The sequence below is a fragment of the Phyllostomus discolor genome, chromosome 2, assembly GCF_004126475.2.
Source record: "Phyllostomus discolor isolate MPI-MPIP mPhyDis1 chromosome 2, mPhyDis1.pri.v3, whole genome shotgun sequence".
NCBI lineage: Eukaryota > Metazoa > Chordata > Mammalia > Chiroptera > Phyllostomidae > Phyllostomus > Phyllostomus discolor.
Window position 1 is genome coordinate 208018006 of NC_040904.2, and position 22605 is coordinate 208040610.

Below are 22605 nucleotides of genomic sequence, written 5' to 3' on the forward strand. Positions count from 1 at the left end.
TACGCTCAGCTGGCCCGCCCGACAGTGTTCCCCACTGTCTCCCCTGGCCTAGTGTGTCCACTGCTGCGGACACCTGCAGCTTCCTGCCCCGCGCTCGCCACTTTCTAGCCCTTCCAACGCTCAAGTCTGGCTAAATTTACGCGAGGAATTCCACCTTTCCTTCCGTATGTCTTAGGAACAGTAACAAGCCTTTTCTGGTGGGACCCTTGCTCTTCCTAGCCATCTGATGTGGCAGCTTCCAGCCTGTTGCTTTTATTTCTGAAATCTTACTTTGGAAATACCTGTAATCTCTTGCTGGCTTCTAAAGCTTTTTGCTTCCTTCTTATATAATTTATGCTTTCTCTAACCAAAGAAACTGCACTGTGGAAGGAAATTTACTCTCGCTTTTTAAATGCATCCGCCTAAAGTCATCGACAGTAGCCTCACGTGAGCATTAAAAAATCCCTGGTTAGCTTTCAGTGGTTATATGTTATTCCTTCGTTGTTCTTCAAGGGAAAGGCTTGGAAAAGTAAACATATACTTCTCAACCACCAGTTCTTTTGTGGGCACTCATGTGAGCAGGGCCACTCTCACTCGTAGCACCACACTCGCGGTGATGGGGTAACGACAGGGCCGTGGCAGCCAGCGCCGCGGGAACGGGCAGGCCGCACCGACCTGGGCAAAGCCGCGTGTACATCCCGGCTGCAGCACGTGCACATACGTGTTACGTAGGGTTCTCTTTATTTCTTTTTTGAATGTTGAAAGAGGAAATAAAGCAATAAAAGCATTTGTTAAAGCAACAAGCTAATAATTGTAGTTGGAATTTTAAGCTTTAAGCGAACCATAAAGGCTCCGTTTTTCATTGTAACAAGAGATGGCTCCATAAATCTCGAGTTACAGTTTGCTACCTTGAAGTCTACAGCAGGGTGATCTTTAGTAAACCGTCTCCTTTGTAAACCAGGAGAGCGTGGTAAACCAGCCTCACGTGGTTTGTCGCTCACATTCCCTCAAACAGCAAGATGATCTTTAAAAATGTAAAAAGTTGAGGTAATAAAAGCAATTGAAGCCCGACTTCTGTTTTCTTGAGGAAGACACTCACGGACCGAAGATCTGGGCCGTGGGGCTCACAGGCGCGGTTGGCCTCCCTGCCATGGAGACCCTGGGGGGCGCGGCACCCCAGCGCGGCCCCAAGCTGCACTGCACCATCTCTGGGAAAAAGCTTCTGAGTGAGGCCCCCACAGACCACTGCCCCTCAGGCTGTGGGAAAGAAGCTTCTTCCCAAGCCAGAAGGAAGCGGACGGAATCTGTCTACAGAGTCTCCCTCGATTATACGTGAACTCTGAACTTGGGGGTTGGATTTGATGGCATTCTCTGCTGTTCGATTTCAGGAAAACAGAGCAGGGGCACAGATATTTTACAGACGAGAAAAGGCTCATGAAGAACATCAGCTTTGAGAAAAACCACATTAATGTTTTTTTTTTTTTAAAAAAAGTAGTATTTCAACATGAGTGCTTTCCTAATTACTTTATGATAACGGTGTTACTGAGAGGCCTTTCAAAAGGGGGTCTCTGTGTGTGGGATGGGCAGGTCATAATCCTAATAAATGAATTTGGTAACTCAATGATGGTTAACCCTAAGTTAGGAAAACTAAGTTGTATGTCACGGATTTACTTTTCTTAGTAGTCTTACTGCAAAGTATTTCTGCTCCTGCTTTTTAAAAAAAGATTTTATTTATTTATTTTTAGATAAGAGAAGGGAGGGAGAAAGAGAGAAATATCAATGTGTGGCTGCCCCTCATGTGCCCCCTACTGGGGACCTGGCCCACAACCCAGGCATGTGCTCTGACTGGGAATCGAACCAGCGACCCTTTGGTTTGCAGGCCGGCACTCAATCCACTGAGCCACACCAGCCAGGGTTCTGCTTCTGCTTTAAACTGGTTATTCAATAAACTGCATCACATAATATAACAAAGAAAATTCAGATGTACTTATTTCTATTCCGAATTAGGAGTGACTAAAGATTCCAGGCTGAGACACTTTTCTCAATTTCACTTCTGGCAAATCTGAAGTCTTTTTGTAGAACATGAGAACAAAGTGCAGTTTGAAACACCACGGTTTTCATTACTGTTTCTTAAGTTTTTCAAAAAGAACAAGGGTGGGGAAGGGGCTAGGAGAGACAGGGTTCAGGCGTGGGGAGGGGACATGGCGCCACATTTATTAATCACATTAAAAACTAAGCATGCCAACATCTGGAGCTAAAACAACCAGCAAAACCACCACGTTCAGACTCGTACTGGCTAACTCTATCTATCCCAGCATTCTCTTGGGACAGCGGTTCGCCCTAGGCTCTACCACAAGCTCGGTGAAGTACACAGCCTCGATTACTAGAGCGTGCAGCCACAACGACCTGGCATTACGGAGACAGTCAGTCACCACTGGAGTTAACATTCCATACCCTAACGACGGGCCCCTCCCCAGCCCGGAGAAATAGGAAATCTTGCCCACCCGAGCCCTGGCCCACACCACAATGTTAATAATTATAACAAGCAGTAACCCATCTGTTATATCAGAGAAGGGAACAGAGACTCCACTGAGAGATTTAGAGTGAGATGTTAACATTTCTTCAGCTGACTGCACAAACAAACAAACAAAAAAAAAAAGAGGAGAAATAATTCATCGGGAGATATGAAGTCATGAAGTAGCCGATGTGTACTGCTTTGAACCATGCACCGATGCAGAACTGAAGCAACCATTAATAATAAAAAGTAAAAAGGACATATGTATTTACACACAATCAGACCTGTTGGATCTGAAGCAGTTTGCAGATTCTATCTGTGTGTGATTTGAAATAAGACAAAAAATGGGGATTAGCATGGCCACAGCACACCCTAATGTAGGAGGGCACACGCGGACAGCTTTCTGGGACCCCGACTGCCGGGTGAATTTGGCGTGGCTAAGCCTGATCCAAACATACACGTGCCCCTTTAAAAATAATTACTTTCTCGTTCCTTTGAACTCCTTCTGAAGGACTCCTCATCCCCCACGCTACGCTGCTCCCTGGCTCCACCTGCTGGACCCTGCCGGGACTCAGTCCCGCGGCCCCTGTACACTGGCCTCCTGTGAGGCCACAGGCGCCTGTCAACACCCTACGTTCTGCGCACAACGCTCTTCTCAAATGTTTCCTGTTGGAGCATTGTGTCTTTTCACACAGCCACAGCCTATCTCTGCCTTCAAACTCCAGGTTTTTCAGAGGAGAACGCTGTCACCTTTAAGATCCTTTCATTGTTGTTAAAGTCTCTGTTTTCCATGGCTCAGTGTCACCTCCCACGGACTTTCTACCACCCTCGGCCCCACCTGCCATCTGACTGGCTCGGCAGCGCTGCCACGCTGCCCAAGGGCTGTTGGGCCCAGGTCTGCAGCTGTGTCTCACGCGAGAACAAGTGGAGGGGCTCCACAGACTGCCCCTCCTGCACCTGACCTGTGCCTGCCACTCTATTAGCTTAACGTCACACTGGCAGACTTCCCCTTGTCTTGATTTTAGCCTAGCCGCTAATGTTCTATTTTTGTTTCTGGTTTACATTAAAATGGGACTTCGGTGAGCATGTGATGTCAAGACACCTCCATTCTACCCGGGAGACAACGACATCACGTGACGTTGAGGAGCAGCGTGGACTTGATGAGCAGCAGACAAAGTGAGAGCTCCCCCCCGCCCCCCGTGGTGCAGACTACAGAGCCGGAGGAGGGGGGCGGGTGTGTGGGGGCACGGCAGGTGCGGCGCTGGGCGTCGCTGCGGCAGAGAGCCTGCCAGCGGCCGTGGACTGCACGTGGGGCCTCTGCAGCTCACGCGCTCGTCCCGACCCGGTCCCAACCCCTCCGCTCCCTCGCCTCCTCCCCACCCCGCTGAGGAGCGCTGCTCTCCATTGTTCTCCTGTGAGCGGCTCCTGAGGAGAGTTCTTGCATGGCAACATGGCACCTTGGCTTCAAGGTGAGTAAGGCAGATGCACAAAAACTTATGAGAGTAGTACTTATGAAGCAAATTAAATTTAAAGTACTTAAATTTTCTCTTATTACTATTTAAAATTGGGGTTAAGAGAAGAAATTGCTACAATCAAAATGTTCTCTCTCACTCATTACTTCTAAGATGGAAGAGAGATCATCGTTAATGAGCTGGACCTCTCCGACACTCCACTCTTCCACGCTTCCCCATGGCCCTTCATTTCCAGAGTCTCTCTGGATAGCTACATAAACAAACGAACTGAATTATGGAAAGCTGTCCCGGCATCCAGCTATCCGCAGCAGCAAACCTTCTAGTAGTGCATTATTACCCAAATGAACTCACTGATCCTGTTCAAGGTCAAAGGAAAGTGGAAGGGAAAGACGTGTTTCCATTTGGAGTCCCAGCATGTCTAGGTTTTGAAGGCAACTTCAACCTACGTAGCAGCACAGTCCAATTACTACTGGGATCCCGCTCCAGGGCCCGGTCTGGGATCCAGGAGTCCTCTTTGGACAGGGCCTACTTCCTCCCTTTTCTCACTCCTTTCACAGTAAGAGAACGCCCCCACCTGCGAAGGTCTCCAAATATAAAAGACCAGTTTACACCCCATTGTTCAACGTAATTGACAGACTAGAAGAGGTGGCAGTGATGGGACAGTACATTAACACGCCCGGTGCGGGTATGTGGCAATGGGACGGGGGCACTCAGTTTTGGAGGCAGTGCCATCATGTGTGAACTTGACTGTGTGCACTGCTTAGGCAGCAGGGCTTAGATCACACGCTCACAAGCCTTGATTGTCCAAAAAGCCTCTGTTCCCATCTCTAACGTGGAGCTGGAATGGTTAGTATAATTCAATTTTTTTCACTGCAATCCACAATCTGATTGATTGGCAGGTCACACTGGCACTCCTACCTGAGGTATTTTAGCGCTAATGATTGGTTCCTGTAAGACTATTCTATAACAGAACACAGGAAGAGCAGTTCAAAAACACAGCTGTGGAAGGAAAACAATCATACAAAAGCCCACTAAGGGGCCCACCAGCCTTTTCTTTCCTTTGGATGCAAGCATGCTTTTCAAGGATGAGCATTAGGAGCAGTTTGTTACCCACTGGAAAAAAAAATGAGGGGAGGGTGGACGCACGCTCTACCTGCTATGCTCCCAACCCTTCTGGGGGGGGGGGGTCACTTTACAAAGTCCAGGCACAACTGCTAGATCAGTTCTGCAGAGGAGAACGCGCCACAGAAGAGACAGACAGGGGGAAAATGGCAGCAGGGGTTATGGCCTAAGAACAGACAGGGAAAAGAAATTTTAAAAACCTCCACAATGGCCTACATTAGTACAACAAAACCAAACCAGCAACTCAAACCCTTTCCCTTCACATCCTCTGTCAGGTTCAGCAGGTGTTCTATCCTAGATAAACCTCCACCGTCTCCACGGCTAACCTGCCCTTCTGAGAACACAGGAGCTAGACGTACCTCTGTGGGGTTCTGTGGATGGGAACATGGACACAGAGAAGCAGAACAAACTCAAGGTAAAACAACAGTCTCCGTGTGTGTGTGTTTTCAAGACACATCTTTGCTCCCTCACATGTGGAAGAGGGCGTATGAAGTTCTGAGAGATACAGCCATGTCAGGCCTCACCCAACAGTCACCTCCCAATGTATTCTCACTTTTCATTAGTGGGTACGGAGATTATCGCGGCCCTAGTGGCCAACATTTTCCTGCAAGTAACTGCTTTAAGATGGGAACTAAAAGAATAACAACATTATTATTAATTCTTTTCATCAACAAGGGGCCATGGGTCAAAAATATATTTTGGTAAGGTCACTGAATTACTGTTGTTTAGTTTGGTATTGTAATCCAGTAAGTAGATAAAAAACAAAATTCAAGAGTATTTTCTCAGCAAGTACAGAAAAGTCATCTCTCTTAATGAAACCACATACTGTGAACTAAGGAAATGAGAGAACTGTCAACAAATATTTGGTTGGTTGACTTATTGACTTAACAAGGTATAAGTAGGCCAACCCTATGAGGCAGAAGTAAGCCATACTTAAAAAATCCCCAAATATGGAACATATGAGAGAGAGAGAAAAAAAAAACTTGATATAAGAAATAATTCACCTGGGAAAGTGTGCTCTAACAGACCAGATTCCAAGACAACAGCTTTAATAACATGAAGATGAGTTTCATGAGCATATGGATACTAATGTATGTGGGAGAATGTACATGCTAAGATCATATGTAAATATGTACATTTAGAGAAGTGTAATCTAGTGTAAGACTAGGATGTATTTATCTCCCTAGTCCTCAAGTTCCACTGTGAGCGTGCAAAAGAACACACTTTGAAAATCATCTGAGGAAAGATGTGAATTTTAATTCAATGCTAAGAGCGGTAATGGATTGTGGATTGGCTGGGTCCTGTGCTTGGCTACACAGCTAACTGACGTAACCCAGGGTAAGTCACAATCCCTCTAAGAAACGTATCTGTGGAGCGACAGGGCTGGGGCCAAGCCACGGCTCAGGTTCCTTGCAGCATGCGCTAAACTGAAGGACACTTGGAGGTCCGTCCGCTCTGGAGGGGCAGGTGTGTACTGCTGCTTACCTCAGGGTCACTGCATCCTCTCTCTCCCTGCGGCCACACAGCCTCTGCGTGCACGCAGGGAGTGCACAGACGTTTCTGACTGCCAGGGCGCTTCGGGCAGAGTGCGAAAAATGGTTCACTAACAACGTGCCCTTACTGATTTGGGGAGGTAAGGGTGGAGAAAGCATTTCTAGAAAACTGTAGCCGAGGCCCAAGAAGTAATTTCATGGTGAAGAACTTATCTCACAAATTGTTGCTTAATGACTGGTGAGCAGACCAGCCTTGCATTCAGGTAAAAGATCACTTGGAGAGGCCCCAATAAAAGACTTCAAAACTCACGAACTTTAACTCTGCTGTTAGATCACTTGTCCATATTTTAAATAATGCGGGACAAACTAATCACAGAAGCTGAGCTACGGCTAGACAGGTTAAGTCACGGACTACACGTCAGGGTGGCTGGGAGAACCAACAGACCGTGTCCGACAGCCCACTCACTGTCTGTAAGGAAAGTCTAGCTTGGCGGCTGTGCCACTCACTCCCCTCTGGATGGCTCTTAGAAAGGAGGCACGCCCGCTGCGAACCTTCTGATGGAGGCCTCAGGCAACGAGGGTCTGGTGTCCTCTCCTGACTACCCCTCCGCCCTGGCGTCAGGTCCTGCTCTCCCTCGCACGGGCTAGTGCGCTCTCACAGCACGTCAGGGAGGAAGACATGGCCCACAAAGCTTACTGCCCTCTACGTCAGTCCAAGCTGTGATGACCTGAAGAGGGATGTGAAATGAGAAGAAAAGCAGAAAAGGGAAGAGCTGGCGTAGGGCTGAGCTGTCCTATCATTTGTGTACGCACACTGCACGGCAGTGATGGAAGCCTTGAAACCCTCTGATCATCTCGCAGATGGATCAGCGACCCACAGGCTGTCTGCCTGCGGGGAGAGGGAAGGGAAAAGAATATGTCCAGTAGACTGACTCTAGCAGTGGTCAGGAAACCCGAAGGCTTAGTTGTTGCACCCAGGGGCAAGCGCAGTGGCAGAGAAGCATGCTTGCATTCTTAAATATATAAATATATATATATATATCCACAAGGAAAAAGAAAACAAAAATTAAATAAATTATATTTATAAAAAAAAACCAAACCAAACCAAAGAAACAGAAAAAAAAAGGCTGGCTTGTCAGGGGGTGGGGTCGAGAAGGCCCCAGTGTGTGTACTTACATAGAGGTCAGCACCGTAAAATCCGTCCTGGTAAACCACACTGCAGAAAATTCACACAAAAACAAAAACAAAAAAACAAAAGAACAGAAACACATTCCGGTTATTGAGGACGGCAGCATGCACATGCGCTCTACACGGGCAGGTGATGTATGAATACGCGCCCTGGGCTCGGGGCGTGGCCGGCGGTGAGGACAGGGGAGGGGCGTGCACGCTGAGCTCGCTCAGCTCCAGGAGGAGCGAGGAGGGAAAGGAACGCACACCTGGAATGAACCAACTGCAGGTCGGGTCGTTCAAGTGAGAAGGAGCCAACAAAGAGCCTTCCCAGAGGGCCTAAGGCAGGGACTGAAAATCTGCTGGGCTGGAAGCATCAACTTTTCATATCTGGACCATTGTTAAAATGAAGCTTGCCCTAGGAGGAAGGTTCTCTTTAAAGAGTCTGAAAAGGTATGTGTATGGTGGGTGGGGGCGTGGGGGCATGAGGGCTGAATGGAACCCAAAGAACTCCATTAAGGCAGGATCCAGTAAAAGTATACTGTATTCAAAATTATGTTTAGTGTTTTACTTTTCACAGTAATATGTGAATTTTTTCTGATATCCATACATCACCTGCTTTTTACCCTGCACATTAGACATGCGATAAGATTTGGCTGATCACACAAGCATGCAAAGTATTATTATTCAGCATTTTAAGAACCAATGCAACACCTCAGAAAACAAGTCAATCAATTCTGACCAAAGTAAACAGAGAAATGTAATTAAAAAAAAAAAAAAAAGAAAAAACACAACCAAAAATACCCACAATGCATTGCTTTCACAAGCAGAGATAATGAGCTAATAAAGGTTAAGGTGATTGGTCCAAGGTCCAAGAATTGAAAGGTGCAGTGGGGATCCCAGATAGTAACAATATAATCCAGAGTGGGAAGGAGTAACTAGATGATTTTAAGGGTTCTTTTTTGACCATAAGAATATTCATGGAATTCTGAAAAATACAATTGTTAACTGAGGTTCTGGGCATGACCTGTTCTATTTAAAAGAATAAAATGGAAAAGGTGGCTGGTTAGAAGTAGAAGGGTTTATTTTCCTGTTTAGAAAATTAATTTGTATCAAACAAACAAAGTACATGACTTTTTGTTTTAATCCTTAGCAACACTGAACTATTAAAATATAGATTTCGAACGTTTTAAGGTATTTTGTGCACTTCTGCATGTAACTTCCCCAAAACATTACTTTGGGACCAAGAGACACAGAACAGTGGCAGAGATAAAAGATAAGACTTTCTTCTTCCTATTTGTTAAATCAAAATTTGGTTATTTTAAATGAGAAGATCTGTTTATTATTTATTCAACTAAACAAATGGTAAAATTTCACCACTACCTTCTGTTACGATAAAAAAGCTAGCAAGCGGAATCATCAAATCTGTATTTAACCTGAACATGAAATCATTTCCTTCTTATAGGTAGCGGGAAAGTCTCTGAATTGTACTTCCAATGACATTTTGCTGTGTTTGCAGGACAGCAGGGTCACATTCTGCATTGCCTCGAATATGCTGTGTCTGAATTACACAGCAGGCAAACTAAACTCATCTGTGATGTTCATTTAGCTAAGAAGTTCTATCCATTTTCAGGGTCTGCAGTCACAGTTAAAGAATGGTATTAGGGAGTAATCTGCCTCTCAACCGCATTTTTGTAAAAAAAGAGACTTGTTTACGATGAGAAGGCTGATAAAATGCAAAGCACTGATGCCACGTGGTGGTTAGTTCGCCTTTGACTAGTTCAGTACGGGGACAGAGGCAAAGATTAAAAACATGTTTCTTCTACAGAGAAAAGTGGTGGCATTACAAACACGAGTAAATGTCACACTAAGCTGTGTCACTTACTGGGAATATCCACCTAAGGTCTAAAAGAATTCCCATTAGCCCTGTATCAAACGCCACAGGAGGCTAGAACACAATGAGTAATGATGGAATTAGTGTACTCAGCCGAGAAGCAATTTTAGGCCATTCCCCATAAAATACTGGACTTATTCCTTGCCATCTTCCATGTAAACAGGCAGTTTAGTTAATAAAAAAGAAAAACATGGGCAATTAGTGTTCAATGTAATGCGCAGAAATTGATGTGATTAGACACAGATAAAATATCTTTGAGCAAATATATACCTGACACAGACTTGGTAGTGAATGGGTTTTCAAGTTTGCCCAATATACTGAAATGACCTGCATTTAACAGGAACGAATTCAACCCCTTCACACGGTAACTCAGGAATATTACAGACAGAGAAGTCCCACGTTCCTGGTGAGCAGCATCTCTTTGCAAATGGGATGGTAAACTCTTGGATCGAAATGGAAGACACTTCATGAATAATTTTCCTAATGTAGCAAAAGGTTTGTTTTTATGTTTTACTTGAGTATTTCTTGAGGAAACTATGCTGCATCTTTAGTAACTTCTTTAAAAAGAGATGTCAGAGGTTGAAGGTCAAAGGTCAGGTTAAGAAGAAGAAAAAGGATAAATTAAAAGTAATGGCGGAAGATGGAGATGATGGAATGCATGGGATTTAAACATCTATACACTGCAAATGGAAGTTTATCTCTAAAGCAGTTCCCTTCCAGTGGCTTTTAGAGCCTGCCCACTTCAACATGCATCCTTGCCTTATATAATAAAAATGCTTTAACTCTGTGTAATGGGGGGCCCCTAATGGCATGTCCATTCGGTCTATGAACGAATGCTAAATTAGCACACCTGAAAGCCAATTTTGCTGCCAGAAAAGGACCTACAAAGGAGGCTCTTTCCTCTGCCACTATGTTTATTCCTCCGTAAGAACATGGAAAAAAAACCTGTCGTAGGCAGAGAAAAGATGAAGAACACAAATGTCACATTTTTGAGGAAGGAAAGTCCTTGACACAGCTAATTTATAAAAAGTCCACTACAAAAATATACATTTTAGGCTGACACTGAGAAACAAGTGAAAACAAACCCTGCCTCCTTCACTCCTTCTCCCCGTTCAATAACCAAGGATTCATTTGTTGCTATGGAATCATTCCACTGCGTGAGACACCCTCCACACAAAAATCAAAGGGTGAAGGATGCTCGGCCGCGTTACTTGTTTTACCATCATTCAGAAGCCAACTGCAGTTTAATTCTTCCTACTGCTCCCTTTCTCCCTTGATTCAATTGGACTTGGGTCATCTTTGAATTAACCTCTTTTAATCCGTTTCCTACAAAGAAAGCAAATCCATTGTGGGTAACCGGCTCTGCTGCTCACCACCCGGGCAGTGAAGCCAAGAGGGAGGGCGCAGGTGGCCGCCTCAGCCCCGGTCCAGGGTGGTGACGGGGGCGGGCCCAGCAGAGGCCGTCTGGCACTACAGTCTCGAGCTCTGCTCTCGGTTCCCTGCAGCAGTGTTAATCCACGTCCGTGCGGTGCCGAGTGAGCTCCATGCCAACGCATCGCTAGTCAACACAAGGCAGCTCTGGCTATTGCCTTAAGCCGCTCCCGGGAGGGCTTAAGGTGGCCGAAATGAAGATTTATATAATGAATTTATATTTGTTATATTCTGACAATGGTATATTTTGGTTCTTGCCATCTAATCTGTTAATTTGCAAATATTCACAGAATCTTTACTATGTGGCACAGCAACGTCCCCGAAGTTCTAAGAGGGCCATGGTATTTCCTCGTCCAGGTGCTTATTTTGGAATCTAACACTTACCCTGGATAGGCGGGAATGGCTGTTGGAGGTACCGCTCGGACTGCACCATACACCGTCCGCCCCCTGCCCCTCAGGTGGGCTCCTCTGAAAGCGGCCGCCGTGGTGGCTGCAGTTGGGTAAGGAAAGCCAGGAACTAAAGGGAGACCCAAAATAGGACGGAAATGTCAACCTGCATTCAACAGTAGGCGTACAGTCACAACGTGCTTTGAACCAGTTACAGGAAGGATGGAAAAGTATGCACGGCACATCTCTTCTGGGAAAGAATGGCAAGAGACCCAACAGGCAAAAGCTAAGGGTGCCATGCCTCACTGGTCCCAAATCCTGAGTGAGTTTCCTCCGCTCCTGCCCGATTCTGCCATCACAGTGCACGCTGGTGAGGAGCAGCTCAAGGAGCTCTAAGAACTACTGTCACAGTAAGGAAGGGGACTTAATTTCTGGGTGCAGTTTAAATGGATTGATATAAACTCCTTAACTGGCCAAGTATTCATCTTGTTTGTAAACATTATTATGTACATATCAAACTTACTCATCACAGAAATATTATTTTGTGGTTTTACAAGGTGCAAAACTTTAAGGCACACAATAAATAGTCTTCAGACATTTCATCTCATTAGCCAGCTTTAGTCTTTTATCTAAAATGTTGCACTCCAGAAACGTTAAGGGGAGAGGAAACCACCTCTCCCCTGTGTCCCTGTGTCCTGTGAAGAGGCAGGCATTGTCTAGGGTCTGTTCTAAGTGTGCTCTCGGGAAGCCGTGCAGAGACGCTGGTTCCAGTCCCCAGGACTCTGTTTAATGATACATTTTTCTCGAGCAAAATGGCTCAGGTCAACAGAGCTGGGAATGCTCAATAATCCTGGAGGTGCTTTTAAGTGACACTCAACCAGAGGGCCCCAGACTGACTTAGAACATGTGTAATATATTCCACAAATACTTAACTTCTTTTGCATTATTATCAAAAACATACTAAAATGTTCTTTACATGCCCTCACCCCCCTCTGCCTTTTCCAACTATCTGTGCTTTGTGGCAATCTTCCTATCTGGTCAGAAAGACCTTGGGCACAGGCTAAAAGCAGGACAGGGCACAGCGGCAGCACTCTCTCTCCCGACAATGCCTCCTTTCCAGTTAGGCGTTATCACGCTTGGGGGAAGGGAAGACCTCTCGCCCATCATCGCTTCCAACAGTCAAATTCCATGCCAGGCCAACATAGGCTACTTACTGATTAAGGGAATGTAAGTGTTAATGCCCCCTCTTCCCGACAGGGGCACCGCTGCATCATTGCCTAGGGACACATCTGCTTGGAAGCTGGATGCTGATCGCATTTAAAAAAAAAAAATTAAAAAATGCAAAAAGATTACAAAGGAATAGTTAATTGCAAAACAACAGATGTTGTTACAATTACGCAGCACACGTGGAAAAATCAACTTAAATGCTACCTGCATATAACTCGGGCCCATAAACAGCTCCAACTACTGGGCTCAATTTCCAACCTGCAAAACAAGAGAGGGCAGTGAACGGTTAAGATGACCTGAGGGATTCAGGGCAGAGGAGCGATGTACGAGCTGGCCACAGACATCTATCTCTGGGCTCATTTTTGTCCATTCCCATCTTTTCTTTAGAGTGTGGCTGGGGTTGATGAGAAGGCGACGACACTTCCAGACCCAATTATCTTTAAGCAGGTCCAGCACAGTGAAGGGACACTGAGGGGCGGGGCAGAGGGGGGAAGGGGCGGAGAGAAAAACATTTGAGAGGGAGATAGGAAAATGGAAAGGGAATGAGAAGAGGAAAAAGAAGAATCTTGGGGTTTGGTAGAGTCTCTCACAGAACTGCCTAATGACTCACTCTTTGTTTAGGAAAAGGAAAAACGCGGACTACAGTACATGAGGGGAAAACCCCCAAACCCTGGAATTTATTTATTAAAAACTGTGCTTTTATTCTTAAATGTTTAAACTTCAGTTACCTTCAGAGTACTCTCCATTTGATGCAATACACCTATCAAAACATTTTTCCACTGTTCAAAAAAGTTTTTAAACTTACTGATTTTGATGCCTTTTAATGCTTCTGCTATTTTTTGGTTTCACCTCTTCCACATCCATGAAATGTTTACCTTTGAGGACTTTTTTCATTGGGGAAAACAAAAAAAAAGTCACTCGGGGCAAGATCAGGTGAATAGGGAAGGTGGGGCACGGGGGTCTTTGGTCAAAAATGGCTAAATATTCAGGTGCAGCATGGGTAGGTGCACTCCTAAACCACCCGTCATGAAATGGGCAAAAGTGTGGAAAGAGCTTAAAAAAAAAAAAAATCAAACTCAGTGAAGCCGAATGCATCCCCTCACAACACCACCAGCTGGTACACTGCTACAGGTGGGTTCCTACAACACTCACCTAGCGGGGAAAGAATGTACTACAAGGGGCCTGCCCTCCAGAAGATAATTCCAGTTTTTTGGGGGGGTCCTCCCTCGTATGTCATTCTATACCACACTGTGATAAACTTTCTTATAAGCTCATCTTAACACTATTTACTACTCTCGTTGTTTTATATAGCTATCCTTTCACTAAACTCAAATTTGACCCGGATCTTAGAACTCCATGTTTGATTACACCATTCTGATGGTATTCTGGGTAAATGGAAACCTCCTTTCATTGAGATTTCATTGTCAACCAGAAGAAACATGCAATAATAAAATGCAGGCTACATTTCCAACTTCAGTGCATGTCCTCTGAGATTTTAATTTGTAATGAACACATCTGAGTTAATCAGACCTTTTAGCTGAAGGATATTAGACTACAGTTGAACATTTACTTAAACATTTATAAATTTTAATTATTTCCAAACATTAGGTTTGGTGTCAAGAGTATTTCATCATTTCCTTTTTATATTCATAGGAATATACCAAGTGTTAAAAAATGTACTACTGCCCACTGTTAATGATTAGAATTACATGTAAAAATTTTAATCAATAGATATTTATTACATATTGTACATAAATAAGCAAGCATGCCCATTATGTTTCTGAAAGACTGTCTCTTTGGCTTATTTCTTTTATATTAGCTTAAGGGCCTAACGTTGCATCACTGCTACTCTATAAAATTATAAATGGAAAGAAGAAAAGGTCAATCATCAGGTTTTAATGGCTACATTATTCAAGAGAAAACCCATTCATTCTGAACCAATCCAAACCCCATTCATTATTTTATGTGCTCACAGGCATGCCTCCTCATTATTCTACCAAAAAATCTGGGTTCAAATCCTACTGGAGTTGTAAGAGCCCAAATGTTCTGCAAGATCAGACAAATCAAGGGATTCCAACTAACATAAAGTAAGTGCTCAGGACTCACCAAGGGTGGGCATCTAGCGCACTCTCGTCAGAACCTTTGATACCGCAGATGCGGTTTCCTAAAATGTGGCTCCCTTAGACTTAGAGATTGATTTAGGATAATATTCACGATGACCCTTTTCTTTCCCACCAAGGGCACTATGACTTAAGCACTTCCTGTGGAGGCATGCAGTGGATGCACACTATAATAATGGTATGCAATGGTGTGCTGTCTATCATATGTTTAACATGTTCAGTTGTGTACAATTTACAATGTATTTTCAGATGTTTGTGCTGTTTTGACCTTCACAGAACCCAAGACAGGGACCACTGCTGGGACAAGGAGTACTATACTTCCGCCGGCCCCTTTCCTAAAGAGCAGTCAGCGAGGAGGGCTAGGCTCTGGCGGCGTCTAAAGAGTGGTCTGTCTGACGCCCCGACTCTGTGACTGCCACCTCACAGACACGAAAACAGTCCGACAGGCCAGGGAACCTGCTCCCTGCCCCGGAGTGGAGCGGAGAGTCAAATCTGGAAGGAGGATGCCTGTCTTCTGGACTCCAGCGGCTCTTTCTGCCACACCCTTCTCCCTGGATCTAAAGGGAATCTGATGTTCTTTGCCTCTCCCTCCTTCTATTTTCTTTATGGTCTACGTTGGTTTTTTGTCAAAATTGCAGAGACTTCCATTTTTGTGGTAGCAGTGAAGAGAAAACAAGAGGTGGGGTGGGAGGTGGTGATATCACATGACATATCACTGATGAAATATGTAGGGAAAATGCAAATTGTGCTGATTTGTATCTTTGGAAAAGCTGGGTCACACGCAATACTAACACATTTCTGTTTAAGACATTACCCAGCACACAGTGCCACTCAGCAGTTAGATTCAAACTTTCACAAAACGCTAAGAAGGGAGAAACTCCCTCTTTTATTCTAGGTAAGCGTTGTAGAACTCTAAAATACACAACAGGGAATGGGCTGCTCAGGCCAAAGCAGAGCCGGAGGCCTCGGGACCCAATCCATTCAATTCCCTTTTCCCACAAGACGGTCTCGTAGAACACAACCTGCAACATCGCTACTGCGCAGCAGATTGAAACGACATCCCCTCTCATTTAGAGAGCACGAGTCTAGATTAAATTGGACAAATGACGTAACATTTTGTCTCTGTTACACAGAATAGTGAACACAAAATTTTCTTCTCGATGAAAAATATTTAAAACACTCACATGTAATCATGGAACAGAAAATAGAAGACAGACAGAGACAGAGACACACACACACACACACACACACCCCATGGCTGTTACCTCTACAAAAAAGCAGGGCCAGGGGCCAACAGCTATCCCACTCATGCTCAGATGGACAGGAGTCCGCAGGAGCGGGACGAGCTGGTGGGCACCGGGGGTACGAAGGGCAAGTCTGATGATGCGTTACAAAGAACTACGGCAGCCCCGAGGGGGCCCTGACGGGGTCAGTGGTAGGTACCCTCACATGGCTCGTGCACACTGTGTATCGGATGAGCTTTACTGACACCATAACTACTAAAAAATGAGCTTAATTCTAAGAAAAAAGTTCATTTCTAAAAATAAAGCACCCTCCTCGGTTAAGAAAATACTTCCATGTAAATGAGACAAACTGTCATGAGACTAAAATCAAGAGAGATTCTTTGATGTTTACGGAAAGCTCATACACATACACAAGAATAAATGGCATCATTCTGAAGATGACTTGTAGTTACCATTTGCATACGGTGTGACCATCTTCTTGTTGGTCATTACACGTGCTGTAGCATTATTCACCTGAAAACAGAAAGAGGGGTGGGGGGAAGTAGACCACATTAAGGAACATGGAGGTGCTCACCCAATTACATACTCAATTTAAAATGCAAATTTCAGAGCACTGATTTAAATAATTAATATAGCGATATAAAATATTAATATATAGTATTTTAATTAAAGCGTTTATTAAATGAGGCCAACAAGAGTAAAATGTAGTTTCTTACTCTCCAAATGGAAAACTAGGGCCACTTTACCACCCAGTCCTCCAAAGACAAACGGCATTTGCAAACTCTTTGGAGATCTTAAACAGAGAAGTCTCTGTGTTAAGGAAAAGATGAGAGAACAGTAAATTAGAAACAACTCTGTTTTCCCATGAACTCTGAAGTTCATTAGTAAAATAGACGCTTGCCACATGGGTGGGAAAACAGATTTACAGGAAGGTAAGAAAATAAATCTGTGGATTCCACCTATTCTGATGGCCAGCATTTTGATATACTTGTCTCGGATTTTCCTGTTTGAAGTTAGACGACCAACACAGGAACTTAGACTTCCACACTGACAGTCTTGAGAAGCACTGTGGATTTTCTAGACTACGCGGTCTATCCGTTTATAAAGGAAGTTTTCAGGAGGCCTTTCAATTAGGCACTTAAAAGAACTGAAGACAGAACTGTTTCACGGTGCTGTGCACCCTCAGCAGAGAACAGCACCGTGTACCGCATTCTCCGTGTGAGGGGGAGGGGGTGCACAGGCAGTGCTGGGGAAGGAAAGGGGGAGCGGCCTGAGGTCAGGGCACGGCCGCCCAGCGCCCAGCGGCAGAACCAGCCTCGGCGCTCTGGCGGGACGGGGCGCCTCACCAGAGTCTTATTACACACGGTGCTGTCAGGTCATAAAACTGGTCAGTTTTGGAAAAAAAAAATGATCAAACACACAAAATATAAATGTCTTACTTTGCCTCTGGAAAACTGACATTATTTTAAATTTGTATAACAACGATAAATTTATGTTACAAAAAGACCAATTTTTAGGTAAAACTGGAACTAAAAATGCTTTAGTATGTCTTTCAGGATTTGTAGAGTAGCCGTATGCCCATGTGAGGAAAAGAGCTTGAAACTCCATTTACTCTAGTTTGACCCACCGAATACCATAAACATTTCACATTTAAAAAGAAAGAATGAGATACAACAATGATGAGACTGAGAGCATGCTGTTAAAAAACACACACACACAAATAAAAAAAAGGAAAAAACAATCACTTCTGGAAAGAAGGGAGAAGTGAAGAGCGAGGCTCTCAGGGACAGGAGTGAAAATGGGGCAAGAGCTTACAGTAGCCGCTAGAGCAGAATGCACCCAAGCACTTAAAAGAAAAAATGGCCAGAACCAATCAGAGGCCATCAGTCAGCAAAAGAGACCAATAGCTGCATGTAACAGAGAAAGGGCGGGAAAGGAATAGGGGGAGGGACGGCAGCAGAACTCGGGTGGACTGACAAAAAGGCAGGGAAAAGAGGAAGTGGAGGAGGGTGTCACGGGCAGGAAGGAGAGTCATCAAGGGCAAAGAAGGAACAGTCGCAGCTCTAAATGGAGGTTTTGGAAAGAGGAAAAGTAGGAAAGGAAGCAGGGGCAGGAAATGCATTAATAAAACCAGCCAAATTGGAGTTCAGTAACTCTGAGTAAGATGTGCAAGGGGAAAAAATCACCATGACGTCAGTATCAAACAGCTCAGAAGGCTACAGAACAATGTACATACAAAGTCCAGGCGGCATTACTCAACAGCATTGAAAATAAAAGGGGGGAAGGGAAAGGAAGAGGAGCAACAAGTCAAATCACATTTTGTCGTGTTAATGTGAGATGGCAGATGGACTTTTTCTTTCTTATTTAATTGTTTTGTAATTACGTTTTATAAAGCTTCTTCTCTAGTGCTTTGGTTTCACTTACCGCCAACGGGCACCATCGCCAGCATTGTGTATAGTTACCATGGAAAGAGTGAGTCAAGTGGAGGGCCCTAAATGCTAAACCATTGGAAAGGGAGGGGGGAAGAAAAGCAAAATATGCAGACATCTTACTCAAAATGGTGGCTTTCATATTTCATACTTTTCAAAACTGGGAGAGGGGAAAGGAGCCAGTTAACCTTCACTGCCTTTTTAAGAAGGGCTGGTGAGCGCCAGGTGGCCAACACAGTTACATCGAGAGTACGCTCACCAGGCAACCATCAAACCCTCTGTTTGAGGATTTCTTGACATTAAATATATTTGATGAGCTTTGGATTCTTTCCTTCCTCCCCACAACCTCTATGATCTTCTATTCCTTGCTTATCACACACATGGAGGCGAACTGGCCTCCCGAGAGAGAAAGAGAGAGAAAGAGAGAGATAGAGAGAGAGACAGGGAGAGAGGGAGAGAGAGGGAGAGAGAGGGCATTGGCTGGCCCCTTGATTTATTACAGGATACAATGTTATAAATTGGAGAGTGATAGACATTTTTAAAGTTTGTTTTATTTTGGCCTGATCACAGGAATTTGGAGTCTCGCAAACTGAAGCAAAGGAAAAAAATCAAGAGAGCAGAAAGACGAGCACTTCGGAAGAAAAAGGTAAATGAAAAGTGCACACACACACACGCACACAAGGAAACCAAGACTTAAAACCCCCAAATAACAAAAAAGGCAGGGGAGGGGGGTAGAAGTGTTACTTTTATACATTTTAGTGCAAGGAGGTGAAGGACACAGAGACACAAACACAGATACATGTGCCACACACACACACGACAGACAGGGTTCCAAATGTGAAATCAGTGAGGCAATACACAAAAAGAGAAACAAAAATATAAACCAGAAATTGAATTATTGAAGACATGCACCTCGATTTTACGGCCCTCTACCACGGTGCCGTGTAATTTCTCCCTGGCCCTGTCTGCATCAGCACTATTCTCGAAAGTTACGAACCCGAATCCCTGCATGCAGCGGGAGAAGGGGGGGAAAACATGCACATCGTTATATTGAAATACTGATCTCTTGGTAAACAGAGAAAAAATATCATAGTATGAAACTGACATCAGCAACAACTCAGCAATATGCTCCTGAAGTCACGTTTGTGGACCATGCATATTTTGTAAAGGGAAATTAAATCCACTAAAAGAATAAAGAACTGTAGTGGTAGTAATAATAATAATGTAATTAACAACAACAATAATAATAACAATAATAAAAAATAAAACATAAAGCATGTGAGGCCAGACCAAAATTAAGGTATAGAGTTACTCGGGTCAAATTATTCATCCAAAAATTTGAGTATTTTTTAAAAAACATTCTACCTTTCTCTCCCAACTCATGCTGTTAATATTTGTGTCCTTTTATGTAATATTAAAAACTACTTAATTAAATCAATTATTCCCTAGTAACTGCTACATGAAACCTGATATTTAAGTATAATCATTATATAATGGAGATTTTTTGGGGAGGTCTAATCATTTTAGCCCCACTTTGCCTCTTGCTCATACCCCTATTAATTACTTTGGGAATAAGATAATTTAAGACAAAATCTTAATATACAGTTCTGTAGGTGCCACATGCGGTGAAGGAAAGCACGCATGTTCATCCAAGCAAATGTAACTATCGCCAAGCAAGGGTCAGTCACATAAGACCTTCTTCAGTGCCAACTGCAAATGACCAGACTGGCACAGAGTGAAAATGCAGGGGTAGGCAAAAGTAGGCTTAAGGTTCTGAGTGCACAGACTACTTATTAATTATTGTATTATTTTCCATACAAACAACTCTGAGCCTACCTTTGCCCACCCCTGTAGGTTCAGCTGAATTTCAAAACATTGCTTGTCCAAATTTACGGAAGTTGCACGTTTGTTGACATCTGCATCTATTACTAAAAGTATCAGCAATTTTCCACACGTAGAGAAAAAAGGAAGTCAAAAAGGCAGTGGAAATGAGATCTACATTAGTGGCATCAGTTGCACACTATTCGACAGGAAAAGAACACCATAGAACAGCAATACAGTTGCTACTCGAGTTAGGACTAGTTAATTTGTATACTGTAGATACTGCCAAAAACCAAACAAAACAGAAAACCCCCACGTGGCTTTAGTTCATTACAGGGACAAAGCAGGAGACCAGGGAGTTAACCCACTTTATTGCTCACATTATATTCGAAAAGACTGTCTGGGTTACAGTACTACTGGTTAACTTCAACATCAGCGGGACTTACTGTATTCTTTTTTTTTTAAAAAAGGATTTACTATATTCTTATACAACTATTTCACAAAGCATTATATCAGTTTCATTTTAGGTGCTTTGTCCTTATCTTTCCACTTTGCAACTAAAATTTTCTCAAGCTATTTACATCTGTAGAGTGGTTAATTCTTAGGGTTTTCTGGGAAACGCCTCATTTCTCAATAGCTTCATTGTCCCTCTAGCATTCTTTGAACATTTTGTTGCAGGATAAGGATAATCTGGATTCCTTATGTTTACTCATACACAAAACCTGTTCTTCACTGAGATGGTAAACTGTGCCTTGCTTAGTCAAGTTTTATAACAGCAACTCCATGATTTTGAAGGACCTGGCTACACAGAATTCGGAACGCTTATATGATTGGGAGGAGAACCATGGAGGATTCCAGTGGATTGTCTCTACCACCGTAAATACTCTAGAACGTGCAATGCTAAAATTTTAAACGTATGTTGCTTGGGATAGAACATCACGGGTAACTTTAGTTAATATCTCCCTTAAAAATGGAAATGTGTTGAAAATTTCAATGGGAACACATTTGGAAAGTTAAATTTTGATGTCGGCACTTTGACAACTCCAGGTATACAAGGGCAAGTTACTAATTACGCCATTTGTTGTTTACACTGGATCTGCTGAAGACAGGGAACCAGGTCTCAAATTCTGGCGAATCCTCCAAAAAGTGAAACCTTTTAGGAGAGGTCACAGATAGCGATGAATTTTTATATCACATTTTAGGAGTATTATTAGCTCTAATCCAACTGACTGTCATGGCCTCACACATTGTATGCCTTGGGTTAAGTTACTAACACATTAGTACCTGTATAACGGATTATGTGCAGACTAAAGCTAGATTTTTAAGTAGAGCATGATGACTACATCTACGTACATACATATACACATATATACATGTTTGTCTTTTAAATACAACCATGGGGCAGAAAGGATACACCTGCTGGGTCCACTTAGAAGGTAAAGAAATGGAGTCAGACCGAGGTTAAGTACTCAGTCGCCAACAAGGCTCCAAGCATCAACGAGGCCTTCTTCCTTCCCTGTGGCTTCCTCCTGCAGCTAATGGTGGGGAAACTGGACAGAAGTTCAGCTTGAAATCCAAGTATTCTATTTACTAAACTACATCAGTCCCAAAGTCCTTACAATTTTCTTGCTCAAATCGCATCGCTGACTGTGCTCTATGACCTTCCTTGCTGGAGTGCGGGCAGGACACCTGTGGCACACAGACTGCACGCCCTGCACGGTGTCGGTGTCACAAACACCGGCAATGGTGGGTCGGCAATGGCCAAGTTTAACATTCAAGTTTGCTTGTGTAAGATTTTTGCCAATAATGACCTTAATATTCTGGAAAAGGAAAGGTGCTTATCCGTCCAAGGAAATGCTAATCAAGACACCAAAGAGAGGAGAATAAAGCCATCTCTACAGGCATCTTCACCCGGGGAAGAGGAGGAAGGACTGGCTGGCTGACACTTTGGGAGACCTGAGGGGAAACAGAGGTAAGAGGATTTCTTCTTTCCTTTGAAGATACTCGGACCCTGTGGCAGGCAGAAGAACGACCCCCACCCATGTCCTAGTCCCCGGAACCTGTGACTATGTTGCCTTCCGTGGCAAAAGGGATTGTGCAGGTGTGATTAAATCAGTGATCTCTAGATAGGGAGGTCACCCTGGATTACCCAGGAGAGCCCAGTGAGATCACCAGGGCACCCAGCTGTGAAAGAGGGAAGCAGGAGAGTCAGCGTTGGAGTGTGGCGGCCTGAGCAAGTCTGGCTGGCCTCCTGGCCATTGCTGATGGATTTGGAAAGGGGCTGAGGCCAAGGAACAGGGCTGC

The 22605-nt window shown here is 44.0% G+C and overlaps 1 protein-coding gene and 1 long non-coding RNA gene across 29 annotated transcripts in view; one reads left to right on the plus strand and one right to left on the minus strand.

Moving 5' to 3' along the window:
• Positions 1-22605, minus strand: part of RBFOX2 (RNA binding fox-1 homolog 2) — a 258234-nt gene that overhangs the window by 8458 nt on the left and 227171 nt on the right. For 8 of the 28 annotated variants that reach the window (XM_036019554.1, XM_036019552.1, XM_036019544.1 and 5 more), the window contains 7 exons: positions 19393-19485; positions 16504-16564; positions 12892-12945; positions 12675-12767; positions 11458-11602; positions 7758-7797; positions 2779-2810 (listed from right to left, as the gene is read on the minus strand). In XM_036019554.1, coding sequence (XP_035875447.1) covers positions 2779-2810; positions 7758-7797; positions 11458-11602; positions 12675-12767; positions 12892-12945; positions 16504-16564; positions 19393-19485 — 518 coding nt within the window. Of the gene's footprint in view, positions 1-2778; positions 2811-4884; positions 4928-7757; positions 7798-8950; positions 10969-11453; positions 11603-12674; positions 12768-12891; positions 12946-16503; positions 16565-19392; positions 19486-22605 lie in introns of those variants that run through there. The other 20 variants (XM_036019549.1, XM_036019551.1, XM_036019568.1 and 17 more) reach the window with 12 other exon arrangements.
• On the plus strand, positions 1859-16015 carry LOC118499181. Its single transcript, XR_004901707.1, has 3 exons — positions 1859-1893; positions 8598-8603; positions 14811-16015. It is a non-coding gene; the product is annotated as an uncharacterized LOC118499181 (long non-coding RNA).